The sequence below is a fragment of the Mauremys mutica genome, chromosome 3 (genome assembly GCF_020497125.1).
Source record: "Mauremys mutica isolate MM-2020 ecotype Southern chromosome 3, ASM2049712v1, whole genome shotgun sequence".
Taxonomy (NCBI): domain Eukaryota; kingdom Metazoa; phylum Chordata; order Testudines; family Geoemydidae; genus Mauremys; species Mauremys mutica.
Genome location: NC_059074.1, coordinates 55,477,593 through 55,497,197, shown reverse-complemented (window position 1 = coordinate 55,497,197; position 19,605 = coordinate 55,477,593). Strand labels below are relative to the sequence as shown.

The window sequence follows — 19,605 nt, the reverse complement described above, 5'->3', positions numbered from 1 at the left end:
AAATTAAAATCAGTGAATAGAAACCAAAGACACTTCTGAGGCTGTGAAATTTGCTACAGAACTGGAATCTTTCTATTCCGCAGCACATCAGAAAAAGAAGCAGTCATCGTAAGTACTGAATCTTGTTTCTCATGCTTATGTGAAAAGGGAATCTGAATGGATGCATGAAATGTTGGAGGGGATTGAAAATTATTATATTCAGTTTTTACAAAACGGAACATGAAAATAAGTATAGTGCAGTTCTGCTCTATTAATTATGTGTAAAAAATGGCCCCTTCTTTCTGCACAGATCTGCTTCCTGTATTCAACATATTTGCTTACTTTTGTGAAAAAAATTACTTTTACTACTTTTTATGCTAGTTAGCACTACAGAGTTTATACAGCTAAGAGAGCATGAGCTGGATGTATTCCTTCTGATGTAATAGCAAAAAACTTACATTCCAATTACATGGTCAATCAGTCACACTCGTGTAACTCCAATGAAGGCAACTATGTCGCACTGAGGGTATAATTTGGGGACAGTGGGATTGTACAGCTTAATCAAGGGCAGAATTTGGTGTGACTAACCTTTATTACTGGTGCAAAAAGGAAAAACCCAACTTGATTCTTAGGTCATAGCTACATTTTGAGCTGGATGTGTAAATTCCAGCAGGAGGAGACATACCTAATCAAGCTAGCATGCTAAAAATAGAATGTAGCTGTGGCAATGTGAGTGGTGGGAGGGGCTAGCTGCCCTAAGCAGTTACTTGTCCAAGATGCTAGATACATACTAGGGGCAGGCAGTCCCTTCTGCTATTCGCACCACTGTGGCTACATTCTATTTTTTAGCACACTAGCTTGATTAAAGCTAGCATGTGTATGTCTCCTCAAGCTGGAATTTACATTTATAGCTCAAAGGGTAGACATACCCATAGATCCCAGGGTAAGTTTGGAGGACTGACAGTAGAAGCTGCCTGCATTTTTTAAAATTATTATTTATTTGTATTGCTGCAGCAGCCAGAGGCCTTAATTAACTTGAGTTTAGGAACAGCCCTGAGCAAGAGGTGATGTGTAAGATTAACCAAAACAGAAATAACTCTGGAAGGCATTGTGACTCAGAGATCCCCCGTCCTTGTTCTTGCAGGGGTTAGTAATTTACAGACAGACTATAATAGCAATCAATTTCTCCCTCCTCATGCCACACCAGCTCAACTACTGTGGCCAGTGAGCAGAGGTAGTGGAGCCAAGACTGTGCCCATTTCATATCCTTCCTTGCCATCTGGGTCCAGCTAGGGAGAATGTAGGTGGATAACCCATTTGCTTCAATGTGCCAGGACCCAAGGTCCAGGTAGCCAGCAGAGGTCTATTAGTTTCTCTTTTCTTAATCCCTTTCACTTTCTTGCCTGGGCACATAGTCTAAGTAAGACTCTAGTTCTACGGGTTTAAAAAACATTAGGTGTGAAAGGGAGGAGGATGATCAAAGGATAACTACTAAATTTATGCAGTTACATGAGTAGCTAGTGCACACCACAATTTCTGGTTCAGGTTGTTACTTCCCATTTGATATGGGGATGACGTAGAAGCTATATACACAGGATCCCTACATGAGCAGCAAAGAATCCTGTGGCACCTTATAGACTAGCAGACGTTTTGCAGCATGAGCTTTCGTGGGTGAATACCCACTTCTTCAGATGCAAGTGGGTCTTGCATCTGAAGAAGTGGGTATTCACCCACGAAAGCTCATGCTGCAAAACGTCTGTTAGTCTATAAGGTGCCACAGGATTCTTTGCTGCTTTTACAGAACCAGACTAACACGGCTACCCCTCATGTCATTTTTATAGTCACTCTTGAGCACAAATGGATTGGGCTGGAGTCAAACATGCCAAAAGGTATAGGCTATGCTGTGTTAATCAACAAATCTTTGATTTTGCCATAAAATGGTTTCAAACACACTCTCTGGGGCAGGGAATGTCTTTTTCCCCCCCCCTCTATATGGCCTAGCACACAGGGTCCTGGTCCAGGACTAGGGCTCCTAGGTGCTATGGCAATACAAATGATTAATAATAACAATACCTCCTGATTTGGGGCTTTAGGTAGTACCACAATACAAATATTAAACACCACCACTGCTGCCACCATGACACTCATTAACAGCAACAAACTATTAGATTATTTAACATTTTAAACATTCTGAGGCACAGAGAGTACCTTCTGATGCTTTCCCTAGAACTTCCCCAATACAAGACTATGCCTTACATCATTGATTGTTTACAGTTCTAGGGTTCATCCAATTCTCAAGCTGGGCAAATTATTTTAAGAAATATTTAATGAATAATTTAATAAAATATGGATGGGTTTACAATATTGCTAAGTCAATCTACTTTACGTTGTTCAGGGGTATGAAAAAGACTCCCCTCTCCCGAGCAATGCAAGTTACAGTGGTGCCATGTCAGCAGATGATGTCCTGCTGACATAGCTTCCGCCTCTCATGGAGGTGGAGTAATTATGCCGACAGGACAGCACTCTCCTATCAGCATAGAGCATCTCCACCACACACGCTACAGTAGACCTGTCCTGTCATTGTCTGGCTAAATTATTCAACAAATATTATCAAATAGTGCTGTTCATCAAGGTAGTGATTTATATTGGTCAGGAATCAAGAATATCGGAACAATATATCAAATATTTTAACTGCACGCCAGTATACTTATTCTGGTTATAAATTTGGTTCTTCATTAGCAATGTTTTGAACATTTTGTACGGTGTTTTCAAGATCAAGTAATTCTTCAATCATAGTGTCTTCTGACCAGTTCTACTGCCTCACTTTAAAAGAGATTGACATTCTGATGAGACAAGGTGGGTGAGGTAATATATTTTATTGGACCAACTTCTGTTGGTAAGAGAGACAACCTTTAAAGCTTACAAGAGCTCTTCTTCAGATCTGGGAAACTTACTTAGACCTGGTCTACACTACATGGTTATGCTGATGTAAGTTGCCTTGTGTCAACCTCGCTGTGAAACTGTTTTCACTTAAATTTGGCTTCCACTGACATAAGAGCCTCTCTATGCTGATTTAGTAACACCACCTCCCCGAGCAGTGAAGAGAAATGGTAGATGTAATTAGGTCCACACTATCTGTGTAGACACTCCTTTGCTTACCTAGACTTTTACTGGCTTTCAGAAGCCATCCCACAATGTCCACATTGACAATACAATTGATACAAGTGCTCCTAGTGAGGACACACACCGCTAACACAAAGAGCAAATTGTGCACACACAAATGCAATTTAATAACTTGTGGTGGCTTATGCTGATATAAGTTAGGTCAACCTAATTTTGTAGTGTAGACATGGTCTCAGAAAGTCACAGCTAATTACGAGATGGAGGAGACTGTTTAGCGTAAGTAGTTAACACATATTTCAAGGGACCATTCAAGGTGAAGTGGCCCATTAAAACCCCTCCAGTCACAAGGATGAAAGGAAGTGGTGGGGAAGCAGCTGGGTGGGTTGTTTTTAGTGTCTAGCAAAGTTATGAATTTAAGCTTGTCTTTTCAAACTGTTGTGCATGATTCCTTTGAGGATGAGGACTGATATATCAGAGATAGAAGTGATCACTATGTAGTGTTTTTGTATTTTATCTTTTCCTGCGTGAATTTATTAGAAAGGATAGTGATTGTATGGTTTCACCTATATAGTTGCTATTGAGCCATTTGGTGCACTGGGCAATGTACACCACCTGTTGTGATAGGTGTGTGTAGGACCCATAGATCTTGAAAGGTGTGTGGCGGGGAGGGGGGCATTGTAGCAGTGAAGATGTCTGCAGGTTTTGCATCTGTTGTTCTGGTACTACTTTGAGTTGGTGTGTCCTGGTCTGTGGGGAGCTTGCTTCTGATGATGAGCTTGGGGGCTGTTAAAAGGCCAGAAAAGGGGGTTCAGGAAAGATTTTTTTCAGGATGGGGTCCTCACTGAGTTTGGGTTATAGCTGTTGGGTGATATATGTTATGGGTTCCTGTGTAGGGTAGTAGGTGACAACTAGGGGCGTGGGGTCAGAAGGGGTTTTATTTTATCCAGAGATAACCTGCTTCAATATAGAAATAAACCCCCCTCCAACCACACGCTTCTAGTTAACATACATGTTAAGTTTATAAGAATGAGTTCAAATGTTTGGACTTCATGGCTTGTGCATTGCATTAGACTTATTATATCTGTATGCCATGCTATAAGGTAATATTTAAGGGTACGTCTTCACTAGCAATGTTAAAGCGCTGCTGCAACATTAAACCACCACACTTGCAATGTTAAACCAGTAGCTAGGGGAATAGCTACCAGCACTGGTGCACTGTCTACACTGGCGTTTTAGAGCACTGAAACTTGCAGCTTTCAGGGGAGTGCTTTTTTCACACCTTGTAGACATGCGGACTCACCCCTGAGGCGCCTCCTGCTGGTTGTCCTCGGGAATTAGCTCCCTTTCCAGCCAGGAGCACCCTCTGCAGGCCAGTGATCCACCTGTCTTCTGGCCCCCCCCATGTCCCTCCCTGGACCCCAGTACCCTTTTAACTGGGGTGCTGCCCCCTGGCAGTACCCCACCAATCTGGGTATCCCCTCCCTGGAACCCCCAACCCACTATCCTCACTTTGCCTCAGTTTTGGCTACTGCCTAGTCTCCATCTAGCCCCCATTCACTGGGGCAGACTACAGTATCAGCCACTCATCATAGGCAAAGGGGTTTGGACCTGCTGCCTTTGCCTACCCCTTGGGCTGCCCCCTGCATCCCCCAGTACCTGTTTGCCCAATGCTAGGCCACAGCCTGGGGCTTTCCAAGCTGGAGCTGCCAGCTTGTCCCCTAGCCCTGCTCCACTCTGGTACTTCAGCTCTAGCTCCCTGCAACCAGGCCCTTCTCCCTCTACAGGCAGAGGGAGACTGTTTGTGCCTAGCTTCCCGGGCCTTTTTATACAGGCCAGCTGTGGCCTAATTAGGGTGTGGCCCAGCTGCGGCCGCTTCCCCAATCAGCCCAGCTTTTAGAGTTGCAGCTTTTAAGCCCTTCTTGCCCTAGCCACAGCCCTCTCCTGGGCTGTTTTAAGCCCCAAAGGGCAGGAGCGGGTAACCACCCTGCTACACACCCCTGAGTGTTCCCGGAAACCCAATAGATACACACCCCTGAGTGAGCAAGTTGCAGTGCTGTAAAGTGCTGGTGTAGATAAGCCCTAAGTGTTTGCTTTGTAATGATAACATTGTTTACTGTGAAACTGAAAACCCCCACAGTCAGGACAGAATCATAGAATATCAGGGTTGGAAGGGACCTCAGGAGGTCATCTAGCCAACCCCCTGCTCAAAGCAGGACCAATTCCCAACTAAATCATCCCAGCCAGGGCTTTGTCAAGCCTGACCTTAAAAACCTCTAAGGAAGGAGATTCCACCACCTCCCTAGGTAACCCATTCCAGTGCTTCACCACTCTCTGAGTGAAAAAGTTTTTCCTAATATCCAACCTAAAAAAAAATAAATAAATAAAAATAATTGGAGATATACCTATCTCCTAAAACAGACCTTGAAAGGTCATTGAGTACAGCCCCCTGCCTTCACTAGTAGGACCAAGTACTGATCTTTGCCTCAGATCCCTAAGTGGTCACCTCAAGGATTGAACTCACAACCCTGGGTTTAGGCAAGCCAATGCTCAAACCACTGAGCTATCCCTCCCCTCCAGAAGCATTGCCAAGTGTGAGATACTAGTTTACCACAAGAGATATCCTCTCCTGCCCAACAAAAGAAGGCCTATAGACACCAGGCAAACCATTATGGAACATCAATGGACAAAAGATGCTGTTGATTGCTCCCCCCTACACCCACGAAGAGGGGATGTGAACATAACCATCCCATCACCCCGTCACGGTTTGAACTCTGAAGGAAGGGAATAAAACTCCCTGACCAGAAGGAACTATATCACTATGCTACTTGGAATTCGGAAAGGGCAATATTTCTAAGGTTAAGCAAGGATCCCTAAGCTGCTCAGCTTTGGTTAGCCCTGAAGGACATATAAAGCTTACACATAACAGCGGCTTCTATTGCTATTTGGATCCTAAGACTGTAACTCATTTGTTTGTATATGTTTACCTGTTTTAACCTTGTAAATAACTCTATTTCTTTTTCCTAGTTAATAAACCTTTAGTTAGTTTATTAAAGGATTGGCTTCAGGCATTGTCTTTGGTGTAAGAACTAGGGTGCACTTGACCTGGGGTAAGTCACTGATCCTTTGGGACTGGAAGTAACCAGAATTTTATAGTGATTTTGGTGCAAGCTACCATCTATTACAAAGGCAGGTTTTCTTGGGTGGAAAGATAGCCAGAGTGGCCAAGGTAGACTGTCTGTAGCCTGGTCTACACTAGGGGTTTAAACCGGTTTTAGGAGCGTAAAACCGATTTAACGCCACAACCGTCCACACTAGGAGGCACCTTATATCGATTTTAATGGCTCTTTAAACCGGTTTCTGTACTCCTCCCTAACGAGAGGAGTAACGCTAGTATCGGTATTAACATATCGGATTAGGGTTAGTGTGGACGCTGATCGACGGTATTGGCCTCCGGGAGCTATCCCACAGTGCACCAGTGACCGCTCTGGACCGCAATCTGAACTCGGATGCAGTGGTCAGGTAGACAGGAAAAGCCCTGCGAACTTTTGAATATTTCCTGTTTGCCCAGCGTGGAGCTCCGATCAGCACGGGTGGCGATGCAGTCCGAAATCAAAATAAAAAAAGAGCTCCAGCACGGACCATGCGGATGTGATCGCTGTAAGGGCAGGCAAATCCGTTCTATCAGCGCTCCGTTACAGAAGATGAAATTCAGAATCCTTTTTTAAAAATCTCCAGACAGACGCCATAGCAGGGACTCAGCGCACTGCAGCGTGACAAGCGTAACGGAAAGCCAAAGAATCAAATGGACGCTCATGGACTGGAGGACTGAAGCTATCCCACAGTTCCTGCAGCCTCCGAAAAGTATTTGCATTCTTGGCTGAGCTCCAAATGCTTCTAGGGTCAAACACAGTGTCCGCGGTGGGTGAGGACATAGCTTGGCAATCTACTCACCCCCCCCCCCAGAAGCGAAAGGGAAAACAATCCTCTGACTCTTTTACATGTCACCCTATCTTTACTGAATGCTGCAGATAGACACGATGCTGCAGCCGTCAACACCAACATCCTCACTCCCCCCCTGCCATGGGTGGCTGATGGTACAAAAGGACTGATAACCGTCCTCATCATCAGCCTATTGGCACATGGGGCAGTAACCATGCTGACTAGCATCTGTTAGGTCGATCAAGGGCGCCTGGCCCTAATTTTTTCTGGTGGATGGTGCAATATGGCTGGTAACCATTGTCATCATAGCAACAGGGGGCTGAGCTCCATCAGCCCCCACCCTTCATGTGTAAAGAAAAGATTCAGTTGCCCCTGGACTAGCAGAGGGATGCTGGGCTTCTCTCCTACACACTGCTTAATGTCCTGTCTGGACTATCATAGCAGCTGGAGGCTGCCTTCCACTCATTTCTCACTAACAAGTCACCATGTCTTATTCCTGCATTCTTTATTACTTCATCACACAAGTGGGGGGACAATGCTACGGTAGCCCAGAAAGGCTGGGGGAAGAACGGAATCAACAGGTGGGGTTGTTACAGGAGCACCCCCTGTGAATAGCATACAGATCATAATTTCTGCAGGATCTGACACAGAGCAGCTGTGCTCTCTGGTTCTATGATACAGTGGTTATCTAGTACACTTGCCTATATTCTAGGCAGGACTGATTCTATTTTTAGATACCAAAAAGGAGGGATTGACTCAGGGAGTCATTCCCAATTTTGGCTTTTGCGCCCCTGGCTAAGAGCAGCCAGGGGCACTTATGACAGCAGCAAATGGTACAAAAGGACTGGTAGCCATGATCATCTTAGTTCCAATTTATGGAAGGGTTGGATGGTGCAATATGGCTAGTAACCATCTCTGCTGTCATGCAAAAGCTTCTGTGTAGCGCTGCTGAATCGCCTCTGTGAGCGGCATCTAGTACACATACGGTGAGAGTCACAAAAGGCAAAACAAGCTCCATGATTGCCATGCTATGGCATCTGCCAGGGCAATCCAGGGGAAAAAGGCGCGAAATGCTTGTCTGCCGTTGCTTTCCCAGAGGAAGGAGTGACTAACGACATTTACCCAGAACCACCCGCGACAATGATTTTTGCCCCATCAGGCACTGGGATCTCAACCCGGAAGTTCCAAGGAGCGGGGCAGGCTGCGGGAACTATGGGATAGCTAGGGAATAGCTACCCATAGTGCAACGCTCCAGAAGCCGACGCCAGCCTCAGACCGCGGACGCACACCACCGAATTAATGTGCTTAGTGTGGCCGCGCGCAATCGATTTTATAAAATCTGTTTTACAAAACCGGTTTATGCAAATTCGGAATAGTCCCGTAGTGTAGACGTACCCTGTGACTCCATCTTAAGGCTATTACCGTGCTTGATTCTTGGTTGGTGAAATCTAATTATGAAACACACAACCAGTTTAGGGTTTATGCCCTGATTTGTAACAGTCTGCCTGGAGGTTGGCACCCATGTTCATGAGCCACTCCAGACAGCTTGATAGTAGTCACTGCAAACAAGATGAAATACTCAAAACTGCCTTATAGTCTGGGTCATTTCAAACGCATTAATACTCCATGCCCTAGATGAAGTGATACTTCAGAGATAATTACAGCACCTAATAGGTTGAGTCCAGGTTGATGACATCTTTCATATGTTCTGAATGTTATTTTATTATATTGTCTCAGTCTTCACCACTGGCATTATGAATGCTGTACAGCTGTTCTAACAAGTCTTTTAAAAAATAAATCAAAACAAAATTTTGAATACACACGCACACACACACACACACACAGAGAAGAACTGAAAACCTAAGTAACCAAATTTTAAATGATTTTGTTTTATAATGACAACTGATGTTTAGGTTTTATCAATAGTATTTGCTGAGACTGATTACTATCATACTACAATGTGCACAATAAGGTCTATGGGCAAATGAAAAATTAGTAGAAATATTGTCAACAAAATCAACATTTATCCAGTGAATTAAGCAATTCATTATATATCTATCTATATATACTCACACACAATTTAGCTTTATATATATAATTTATATATATATATAATTAATAATTTTAGTGTGTGCGTATATATATGTCTCAAATTGATATATATATATACACACACATACATTATATATATACACAATGTGTATATATATATATATATATATATATATATATAATTAATATATATATCCACACATAGATTATATATATATATAAATAATGTATGTGTGTACATATATATTTATATATATATCTATCAGTTTGAGACATTATACATTATACACACATTATATATACATAATATATATACACTAAAATTATACAGTATACACAATATTCAAATAGCAATTTGAGACATTATTAATAATATATACGTACACTAAAATTATTAATTATCATGTCTCAAATTGCTATTTGAATCCTTGTGTATACTGGCAGGCTTCTAGTATATGCATAGCATAACATGGACTACTTTTGGATTTTATTTAGGATTTAAGCTTTATATTCAGGTTGTGAGAGATGAGAAAGTAGAAGATTCACTACTCACACATTCACTTTGAAATAGACTAGTAAACTAGACAATAGATGACCAAACACCAAAACACAAGTTTAGAAGAGGATCCCAATCTTATAGACAGCAGGTATAAAGTACATACTTGCATGTTTTGATTTTCAAATATTTGATAAAAGAAATTCCTATTTCTTACCTACATTTCCAGTCATTAGGTATGAATTCTGAAAGTCCATCATCCCCATTCCAACAATGTGTATAAAATCTTCAATCACCTGCATTAGCTCCACTGATCCTGGATAGATCTAATAAATGAAGGTCAGATACACAATAACTGCAAGACCTTCACAAACTCTATCATTCACATAAAATACTAACCAAGTACAATAAAATGAGCTGGGACATTCAACAGCTAAATTATACTCATCATGTTTTAATGTCAAAAGTTTTATGTTACAGCAAAACAATATGTTTTAGTCTTCAATGCATCATTCATCTCCAGGTGAGCAGACACGATCTCTCACAATATCATTCAAAATCAGCTTTGCCCAAGAACTGTGGTATGTTTGCCCATAAATTAATGCACTTAACAGAAAAAGATTCAAATTCTTTGCTCTCCACAGCCCTCAGTAACGGTTATTGTATTTCAGAGTAATATTCCAGAAACAAATGTAGACCAAATTTTGCCTTCAAATCTGTGAAGGCACCCTCCAACAATGTTGATAGGAGTTGTGTATGTATATGAAGGCTAAATTTGGCCCTTAGTTCTTTGCAGATTGTTATCATCTTTGTTGCTTTGAAACAATGTTTAACTATAAAATATATTCTTGAATCTGTGTGTATTCATTTTTAACATTATTATTAGTGCTAGCACAGAGATAAAGTACTAAAATAAAGGCATCCATATTGATCTCTCCAACAGCAGAATTGCACCCTTATATAATTGCCAAATGGTAAATGGCTAGTCCATTTACAAGAAAACATATTTCATTTTAATGGACCTGAGAGGGCATTAGGACAAAAAATATGTATTCATTATGCAATAGTGTCAAGAGATTAGAACCTGTTACATTTATTAAGACATTTTGTGGATAAACTGATATCTTTTACAACATATACATCAGTAAATCATTGAAAGGATTACTGTCTGCATCATGAACAAGGGATAATTTCCTGTAAAATAAACATTTATTTATTTAAAAAAAATGGATATCCTGCTACACACAATACATTTTTTGTCCTTAAACATAAGGGATGGTCAAAATACAAAATGTAAATGATATTCACTGTATACTGTTCTGCATTTGGGAATACAGCCACTCTCTTTTTTAATATGCATGTGTTGCTTTTGGAGACGAAAAGTCCTAACATCCAATACTGTTCCTTCCTATGGTTTGATGTGTCTAGCTCCAGAGCCTCTCAGACCAAGGTGGCCAATTGCATGCTCTGTTCTGTAGACTATGCCGGCCCTTATATTAAAGATTTGGGCAGCAACAACCTACTTTCTTTTACACTAATTAATTGTGGTGTTCAAGATCCTGGCAAGGTGCAAACGCTGCCCTGAGTGATGCAGATTTAAAATTTATTTTCCTAATGACTTCTTGTAAGGTAACAAATGTTTTAGTATCAATATTATCCACACACCAAACAAGCAGTACATGTTCCTGGACTGAGTAAGAAGGCTGCATTTCAATCAAAAGTGTCTGTTGTCAGTATTTACTACAGTTAGAATTTCACAGTAAATAACTGCAGGAGAAACCATTGAGCCATAGGTGTTACATCGGTGCTCTATATCTGTGTATATGTAAAGTATGTAGTTAATACATAAAGTGCCAGTCGATGGCGATAAAGAATATGTAGCATAATTTCTGAGTTTTGCAGGTCCAATAAAAAATTATTGTTGTAGACTGCAAATGGTGTCCTCTATGAAGCAGGGCCGCCCAGAGGATTCAGGGGGCCTGGGGTCTTTGGCAGCGGGGGGCCCCTGCTTCGGCGGTAATTCGGCGGCGGGTGGTCCTTCTGCTCCAGGACCCGCCGCCGAAGTGCCCCGAAGACCCGGCATTTTGGCAGCGGGTCCTGGAGCGGAAGGACCCCCCAATGCAGAATTGCCGCTGAAGACCTGGAGTGGAAGAAGTTCACAGGGCCTGGACTCCGCAAGAGTTTTCCAGGGCCCCTGGAGCGAGTGAAGGACCCTGCTCCAGGGGCCCGAAAACTCTTGTGGGGGCCCCGGCAGGGCCCGGGGCCTGGGGCAAATTGCCCCACTTGCCGCCCCCCCGGGCGGCCCTGCTATGAAGCACTTTACATCAGCTCTTAACAAAAGGCATGTATTAAAGTGGGTGATGTATATTTGTATTCTATATAATCCATAATTAATGGTTTCTGATGCTGGCAATTAATGTAGAAAATGGATGTTGAGCTGCTGCATCTGTATTCTGATAGAAAGTCAGCAATTTATTGATAGTGAATGAGGCTTTCTTTCTACCAGAAAGAAGAATGCAGAGCACAATCTGAGGGATCCAAAGTAGCGTACAAATGCAGTTTGCTCAAAACAAATCATCGTATGCAAGCTGGCAGGAAAAAATGGTGAAAATTCCCTTGGTTTGCAAATCTTAACTCTGTAGTCTTTAGAAAGAACACAGAATCAGATTGCTTAGCGCTGGAAAAAGAATTCTCTCTCTAGCACTTTAAGCTAGTTAATGCTCTTTATACTAAGTGAAATATTCATCTCATATAATGAAATATGCATGCGTTTTTCATGATTATTTGCTGTGATCAGCTTAGTATAAGAACTTTAAAATACTTTTGCACAGGATTTATTAGTTTCAGATGCTTTTGTTTCTGTCTCATAAAATATTATTTTATTTTTAATTGTACCTTAGCACGTTTTCATTCCATAAAAAGGACAAATTAATGAATATTTGATGAAAAGAAAAATAAAACTACACTAAACCTGAAACAAGGACTCAGCACTGCCTCAAAAACAAACAAATAAATTAGGGCAGTTGATTAATTGCAGTTAACTCACACGATTAACTCAAAAAATTAATTACCATTAAAAAAAAATCGTGATTAATCGCACTGTTAAACAATAGAATACCAACTGAAATTTATTAACTATGTTTGGATATTTTTTTACTTTATCCAGTATATCGATTGCAATTACAACACAGAATATAAAGTGTACAGTGCTCACTTTGTATTATTTTTTATTGCAAATATTTGCACTGTAAAAATGATAAACAAAACAAATAGTATTTTTCAATTCACCTCATAAAAGTACTGTAGTGTAATCTCTTTATCATGTAAGCGGAACCAAATGTAGTGTATTTTTTTTGTTACATAACTGAACTCAAAAACAAAAAAATGTAAAACTTTAGAGCCTACTAGTCCACTCAGTCCTACTTCTTCTTCAGCCAATTGCTAAGAGAAACAAGTTTGTTTATATTTACAGGAGATAATGCTGCCCACTTCTTAATTACAATGTCACCTGAAAGTGAGAACAGGCATTCACATGGCACTGTTGTAGTTGACGTTGCAAGATATTTACATGCCAGATGCACTAAAGATTCTTATGCCTCTTCATGCTTCAGCCGTCCTTCCAGAGGAGATGCTTCCATGCTTATGACGCTTGTTAAAAAAAAATGTGTTCATTAAATTTGTGACTGAACTCCTTGGGGGAGAATTGTATGTCTCCTACTCTGTTTTACTCACATTCTGCCATATAGTTCATGTTATAGCAGTCTTGGATGATGACCCAGCACATGTTCATTTTAAGAACACTTTCTCTGCAGATTTGACAAAATGCAAAGAAGGTACCAATGTGAGATTTCTAAAGATAGCTACAGCACTCTACCCAAGATTTAAGAATCTGAAGTGCCTTCCAAAATCTGAGAGGGATTTGATATGGAGCATGCTTTCAGGAGTCTTAAAAGAGCAACATTCTGATGCGGAAACTACAGAACCCAAACCACCAAAAAAGAAAATCAACCTTCTGCTGGTAGCATCTGACTCAGATGATGAAAATTAACATGCATTGGTCTGCACTGCAATAGATTGTTATTGAACAGAACCCATCATCAGCATGGACGCATGTCCTCTGGAATGGTGGTTGAAGAATCAAGAGACATGAATTTTTAGCGCATCTGGCATGTAAATATCTTGCGACGGAAGCTACAACAGTGCCACGGAAACACCTTTCAGGTGACATTGTAAACAAGAAGCAGGCAACATTATCTCCTACAAATGTAAACAAACTTGTTTGTCTGAGCGATTGGCTGAACAAGAGGTAGGACTAATTGGACTTGTAGACTCTAAAGTTTTACATTGTTTTATTTTTGAATGCAGTTATTTTTTGTACATAATTCTACATTTGTGAGTTCAACTGTCATGATAAAGAGATTGCACTACAGTACTTGTATTAGGTGAATTGTAAAATACTATTTATTTTGTTTTTTACAGTGCAAATATTTGTAATAAAAATGAATATAAAAAGTGAGCAGTGTACACTTTGTATTCTGTATTGTAATTGAAATCAATATATTTCAAAATGTAGAAAACATCCAAAAATATTGGAATAAATGGTATTTTGTTATTGTTTAATAGCATGAACAATTGTGTGATTAATCACAATTATTTTTTTAATCCCTTGATAGCCCTAAATAAATATATAAATAATTAGGACAGGATTTGGGAGTACTACAGAGCATATTTAGGGCAAAATGTAAAACTCCACTTTGGTAATTTTTGAAACTAAATAGCAACAGAGGCAAATCTTACCTGCTGTGCGTCTTCCCATTTCTCTTTGTTCTCTTCATCAAGCAGATTACTAACTATTTGAAAGAAGTTCTGCAAAATTGAAATAAAAAAAATCAAAGTAAAATGAAATTCAGGAATGTAACAAATGCTCATGTTATAATTAAGATTTTGTACTGTTGTGACAGAGGTGCATTGGCACTTCACCACTCTGTGTCAGCAACTCTTGTCAGCTGTACATACCTCGTACATCTGTGGAAGGTGCTGACTGAGGAAAAGTCAGCCATAGCTGGGAAGAAGGAAGATTGTGAGAGAAACCATTTTGAACAAAGCCTATACTTTGTTAGATTAAGTTTTAGACTTTATATGAGTGTTTTCAATCTGATTTGCTTCCTTTTACTTGGCATCACTTAACGTATGTCCTATTGTTAATATTTTTGTTTTAATTTTTACTATAAACCAGCTCAGTGCTGTTTTTAAAGGGAAGGGTGTAGTTACCCCTGTTAAGTTAATAAGCTGTGATGTACTTTTATTTCTTTAGGGGAACAAACAAACCTTATTATTTCTCTAAACTGGTCAGGACAGGGCCGGACATGGCACATGGTTTGGGGGAAATTCAAGATGGGTGTGTTTTGGGATCACTTTGGTGGTTGTAACCAAGGCTGGTGGAAGCCAAATAGGGGCTGTAGACGTCAGAGCTACCGAGCCATGACTGTCTAATACTGAGACACTTCAGGGTGTGACCTGGATACTTGTAGGCTGGTTTTGAGCATCCCAAGCTGGGAACTAAAGCAGCAAAGCATTTTAAGGCACCTAGAGTTGCAGGGCAAGTGGTGACACAACCTCTTACTGGTCTGGATTGTACCCCAAACCCCATAACAATTGTCATTACTAATGCACTTTTGTAGTCTGTTTCCTGCCACCAGTATAACAGATCAACCAGACACTACAATAAAACAAAGAAAAGTGGAATCTACTTTGCCAGAGAGGCTTAGACTATGAAATTATTGTGTCCAGCCATTTAGACATGGGCTCAGTATTATCAGTTTAGGGAATAAAAACTAACCGAAATCTTTTCAATATCCATACTTAACCTATTGGTCTCTCCAATTTTTCCTGCATCTCTGCATTTTCTGGTTTCAGTCACCACAAGATTGAAAACATAATGAAATAGTTTGACCCAGGCTAGTTGTATTTCCATTCCAGCTAAAACCTGGAAGTACTGGGAATTTCAGAAGAAAACAGCCATATTTCCAGAACCAAACCATTCAGGTTTGCTCATCACCCATTTATACTAACAAGGATTCCACCTCACTTGTCATGGAATTTTTCCATTAGACAGATAAGTTTGGGAAACAGAAAAAATAAAATAGACAAAGTATCTTTATCACATATCAAAGTAATGAATGTACCAATGGAAAATATTTCCCAAACAAAGGGTTAGAAAATAATGCAGTGGCATTATTTTATACTTACACAGTGCAAGATTTCACTTCGGATACAATATGGGCCTAAAAACCTTACAAGAGTCCTTGCACCAAAGCAAAAGCTACATTGACTGATGAAGAATTTTGCTTGAGGATTTTTGGACTGGGTTCTTTGTGGTACACAGGATAAGGCAGAATTTGGTGAATCAATTTTACTTTTGATAAATATTGCCCAACGCTAAGTGGATATAAGGCCAGTATATCCACTCTTTCAGCATCAGCACCAGCATTAATACTGTCTTTAAAATAATGCAATAAGTGAATTTAGTCTTTGCATTCACACAACAGTTTAACTGTACTGGTATAGTTGAAGTGGTACAATGCTACTAGTGTGGAGACACTTACAGTTGTACTAGTATAGTTGTCTCCATAGTAGGGGGTTGTGTGTGTGTGTGTGTGTGTGTGTGTGAGTGTGTGTGTGTGAGAGAGAGAGAGAGAGAGAGAGAGAGAGGCACCAAACTAAAAAATCAATTATTCTCTCAGCTCTACTCCTGAGTATAATGCAATGATTGTGAGATATGGGCCAATGTTTACTGGGAAGTACTTTGACAGTAAGTCACGATATTCTTTTCACTTGTTTTTATCTACGTTTGAATGGAGGTCTCTGGCAGTAAAATATCATAATAGGTTGCCTTTAGGGGCTTTGAAGCAGTCACTTCATCCAGAAACTGGTAAAGGAGACTAGGTTTAATTCAGTCTCCTTAGGCAGGGAAAGCTTAATAAATTTCCATTTGAATGCAATAATGTCACAAAAGGGTTAATGATGTTTCATGTCCCCCTCTTGAGAACATGTGGTCCAATGGCATTTTTGGAATAGAGGGGTTATGTGGTTGTGGGATGAAACAGAGTGCTGTGTACTAAGCAGAAGTTCTGGTTGTGAGAGTACCTGGAAAAATACAGAGCAAGAGGGTATTATTATTAGGATAGGGTAGAAGTGCCTGGTCCAAAGCCTCTTCCAAAGGCAACTGCCTGTGCGCCATTTTTAAGCCCCTACTTGTTTCAGAAAACAAGACTTGTGGACATTTTGAAAATAAACAAATCACACTAAAAATACCTGACTCGGTGTCATCAATTTCTGCTCCAAATGGGAAACTGACCTGGGAGGCCTCAAAACTCTTAACAGAATGGTAACAATAAATAAACTAACAGGCAGTCTATGATCACTCTCTAACTAGATGTGCCAGCTGCTTTTCAAAAAAGTAGATGTCTTTTTAGGAGGCTTAAACAGAAAATATATAATTGTCTCTAGCTGTTACTTTCTATATTTGGTTGCCCTATGTACTGAATGTCTGTAAGCAAATCATATGAATGACACCTAAAGTCACAACCATCCTTAACAGCGTCAGCTTTTAAAGCATACTTTAAAAAAAACAATTTAATTCGTGTTTCTCAGACCTTTCTTTTTTAATTTCATCAGCTGCATCCTCCCCTCCCCCCACTTTTACCTACAATATATTTTGTCTGGAAGAGTTACATTTTTTTGTGCAGACCCTGTTCAGCTCAAATCTGTATCCGTTCTCTTGCACTCATACAATTTTGTCTGCAGTCTGTTAATTATCTAATGATTTTTATATTCATTTATAAAAGATTCCTGTAGCTGCCATTAACTTCAGTTAGAGTAATGGGTACTCAGAAGCTCTGAAAAACAGATCATGAGTGACTTACTCAAGGTCACAAAGGAAGTCACTTCAGAAATTGGATTAAGGATCATATGCTCTCCTTTCTCCTGCACCATTAGTTTTAACCCCCCACCCCCGAAAGGGATGGTGTGAAGCATAATTAAGTAGCATTTTTAAAATGATATTTACTGTGAGTACAAAGTATTAAGGATAGACAGTGACAGAGGTGAAAACAGAACTAGTTGTTCCTGGCTCCCAGCTCTCTAGTCAATGCACTAACTACACCAGTGATAGTCAGACAGCGGCTTGTGAGCTGCAAGTGGCTCTTTAATGTGTCTTCTGCAGCTTTTTGCAGCACATTATATTAAAGATATTGAACAATCAGGACGCTTTTATTGTTATTAACCAATTAAGTGACCAACTTATTTTCTGTGAGAATTATATTTATAATTATTATTTATAATATATATATTATTCTCACAGAAACATATAAAATTAAATATTTCCCATCATAGTGTTTAAATAGTACTGTAGTAAATGAAACAGTTAATTCACACTACTGTGGGTCTTTTGAGTAATGCTGATCGCTAATTTGGGTCCTGAACCACTGAGGTCTGAATATCACTGAATTACACCATGCTCCCACTTCAGAATATTCCCATGCTCCATAAAAATATTGCACATGAGATTTTGTGAATAAATTTGATTTTTAAGAATTTTTCAGTACCAAAATTCTCATGACTGGAAATATCAAAATTTGGGGAATATAAAACTGCACAAAATTAGGGAAAAAATTTTCACAAAATAAAATGTACACCAATTTAACCTGACTCTCTAACAACATATGATCTTGGGAGAATGGGAGGAGGAATGCACTGAAAACACTTGTTTTCCTCCATAGTCTCACACTGCACCAAGGGAGGAAGCTAATAATGCCATTTACAATGTGAGAATTACATTGCCAATAATTTACATTGCTAATAATGATTCAGCAAAGCACTTACATATGTGCTTTAGGGCTTTGCTGAACTGGTACAAAAGAGACTTTAAAAAATGACCTAACTGAAGGCATGGTCATTCTCCCATTGAAGTCAGTGGCAAAAATTCCATTGGCTTCAGTGATACAAAATTGGATGATAAGAATGCATAAGGGAGGGAACATTGGGGATCAATGCAGTAATGAAAACATAGAAGCAAAATGGTCTCAGGGATTGATCCAGTGCCCACTGAAATCAGCAGGAATCTGTTCACTGACTTTAATGGGTCCTGGATATGACCCTCGGTATTTATCTATTCAAGCACTTAGATTATCCATTCACATTCAGCACTACATCGTGAGGACTATAAATACAATAATCCATCATAAAATATACTCTGCAAATTAAATGTCAAGTAATTTAACCTACAAAATTCTTTCCAAAGGAGATTCTTCATCTCTAAGAGTTTTCCTCTTTCAGTTCTCAAGATATGTAAAAGGATGCAAAGCTCACATGGATATTGCCAAATGTCTCTACATTTCAGAAAGGTTAATTAAGGACCATGCAAACAGATTTTCATGTCAAAAATGCCCATAGAGATTTGTTGGTCTTTCTTTCTTTCTTTCTTTCTTTCTTTCTTTCTTATGCCTTATTAGCACAATGTAAGACACCTACAAGCCATATCATTTTTCAGTTAACATATGTTTTATATCCAAAACTAGTCTAGTATCTAGGAATCATATTTTTCCCCAACCAAATTCATATTCTGGATGCTAAATAATGTTCTTTTTCCTTTTTAAATAACAAACATTTTAATTTGCCACATCCCACTTGAATAGGAAGGTATTAGATTCCTATATATTCTATAACTGAATCTCTATATATAGATATAGGCCCAGTCCTTGACTTCATGGAAGTTTTGGGAATTCATTAATGCAAGTTTGGACTCTTAGATCTTAGTCCCAGTGGATATTTTATATACTTGTGTATCTTTCCCTTGTGTAAAATCCATATTAGGGACCAAATTATGTGCTGACTTACACCATGAACACTACCACTGGCTTCAGTACCATTGCACAAGATTTAGGTCAGCAAAGTATTTGTCCCTGCATGTCACAGTTCATATCTAAAATGATAAATGGCTACACTACAGAAAATGA

General features: G+C 39.7%; 1 protein-coding gene across 1 annotated transcript in view; it reads right to left on the bottom strand.

Moving 5' to 3' along the window:
* ADGRB3 (adhesion G protein-coupled receptor B3) overlaps positions 1-19,605 on the bottom strand; it is a 646,981-nt gene that overhangs the window by 274,638 nt on the left and 352,738 nt on the right. Inside the window, exons 12-13 of the mRNA XM_045011262.1 lie at positions 14,387-14,455; positions 9,807-9,915 (exon numbers count right to left, since the gene is read on the bottom strand). Coding sequence (XP_044867197.1) covers positions 9,807-9,915; positions 14,387-14,455 — 178 coding nt within the window. The remainder of the gene's footprint in view (positions 1-9,806; positions 9,916-14,386; positions 14,456-19,605) is intronic.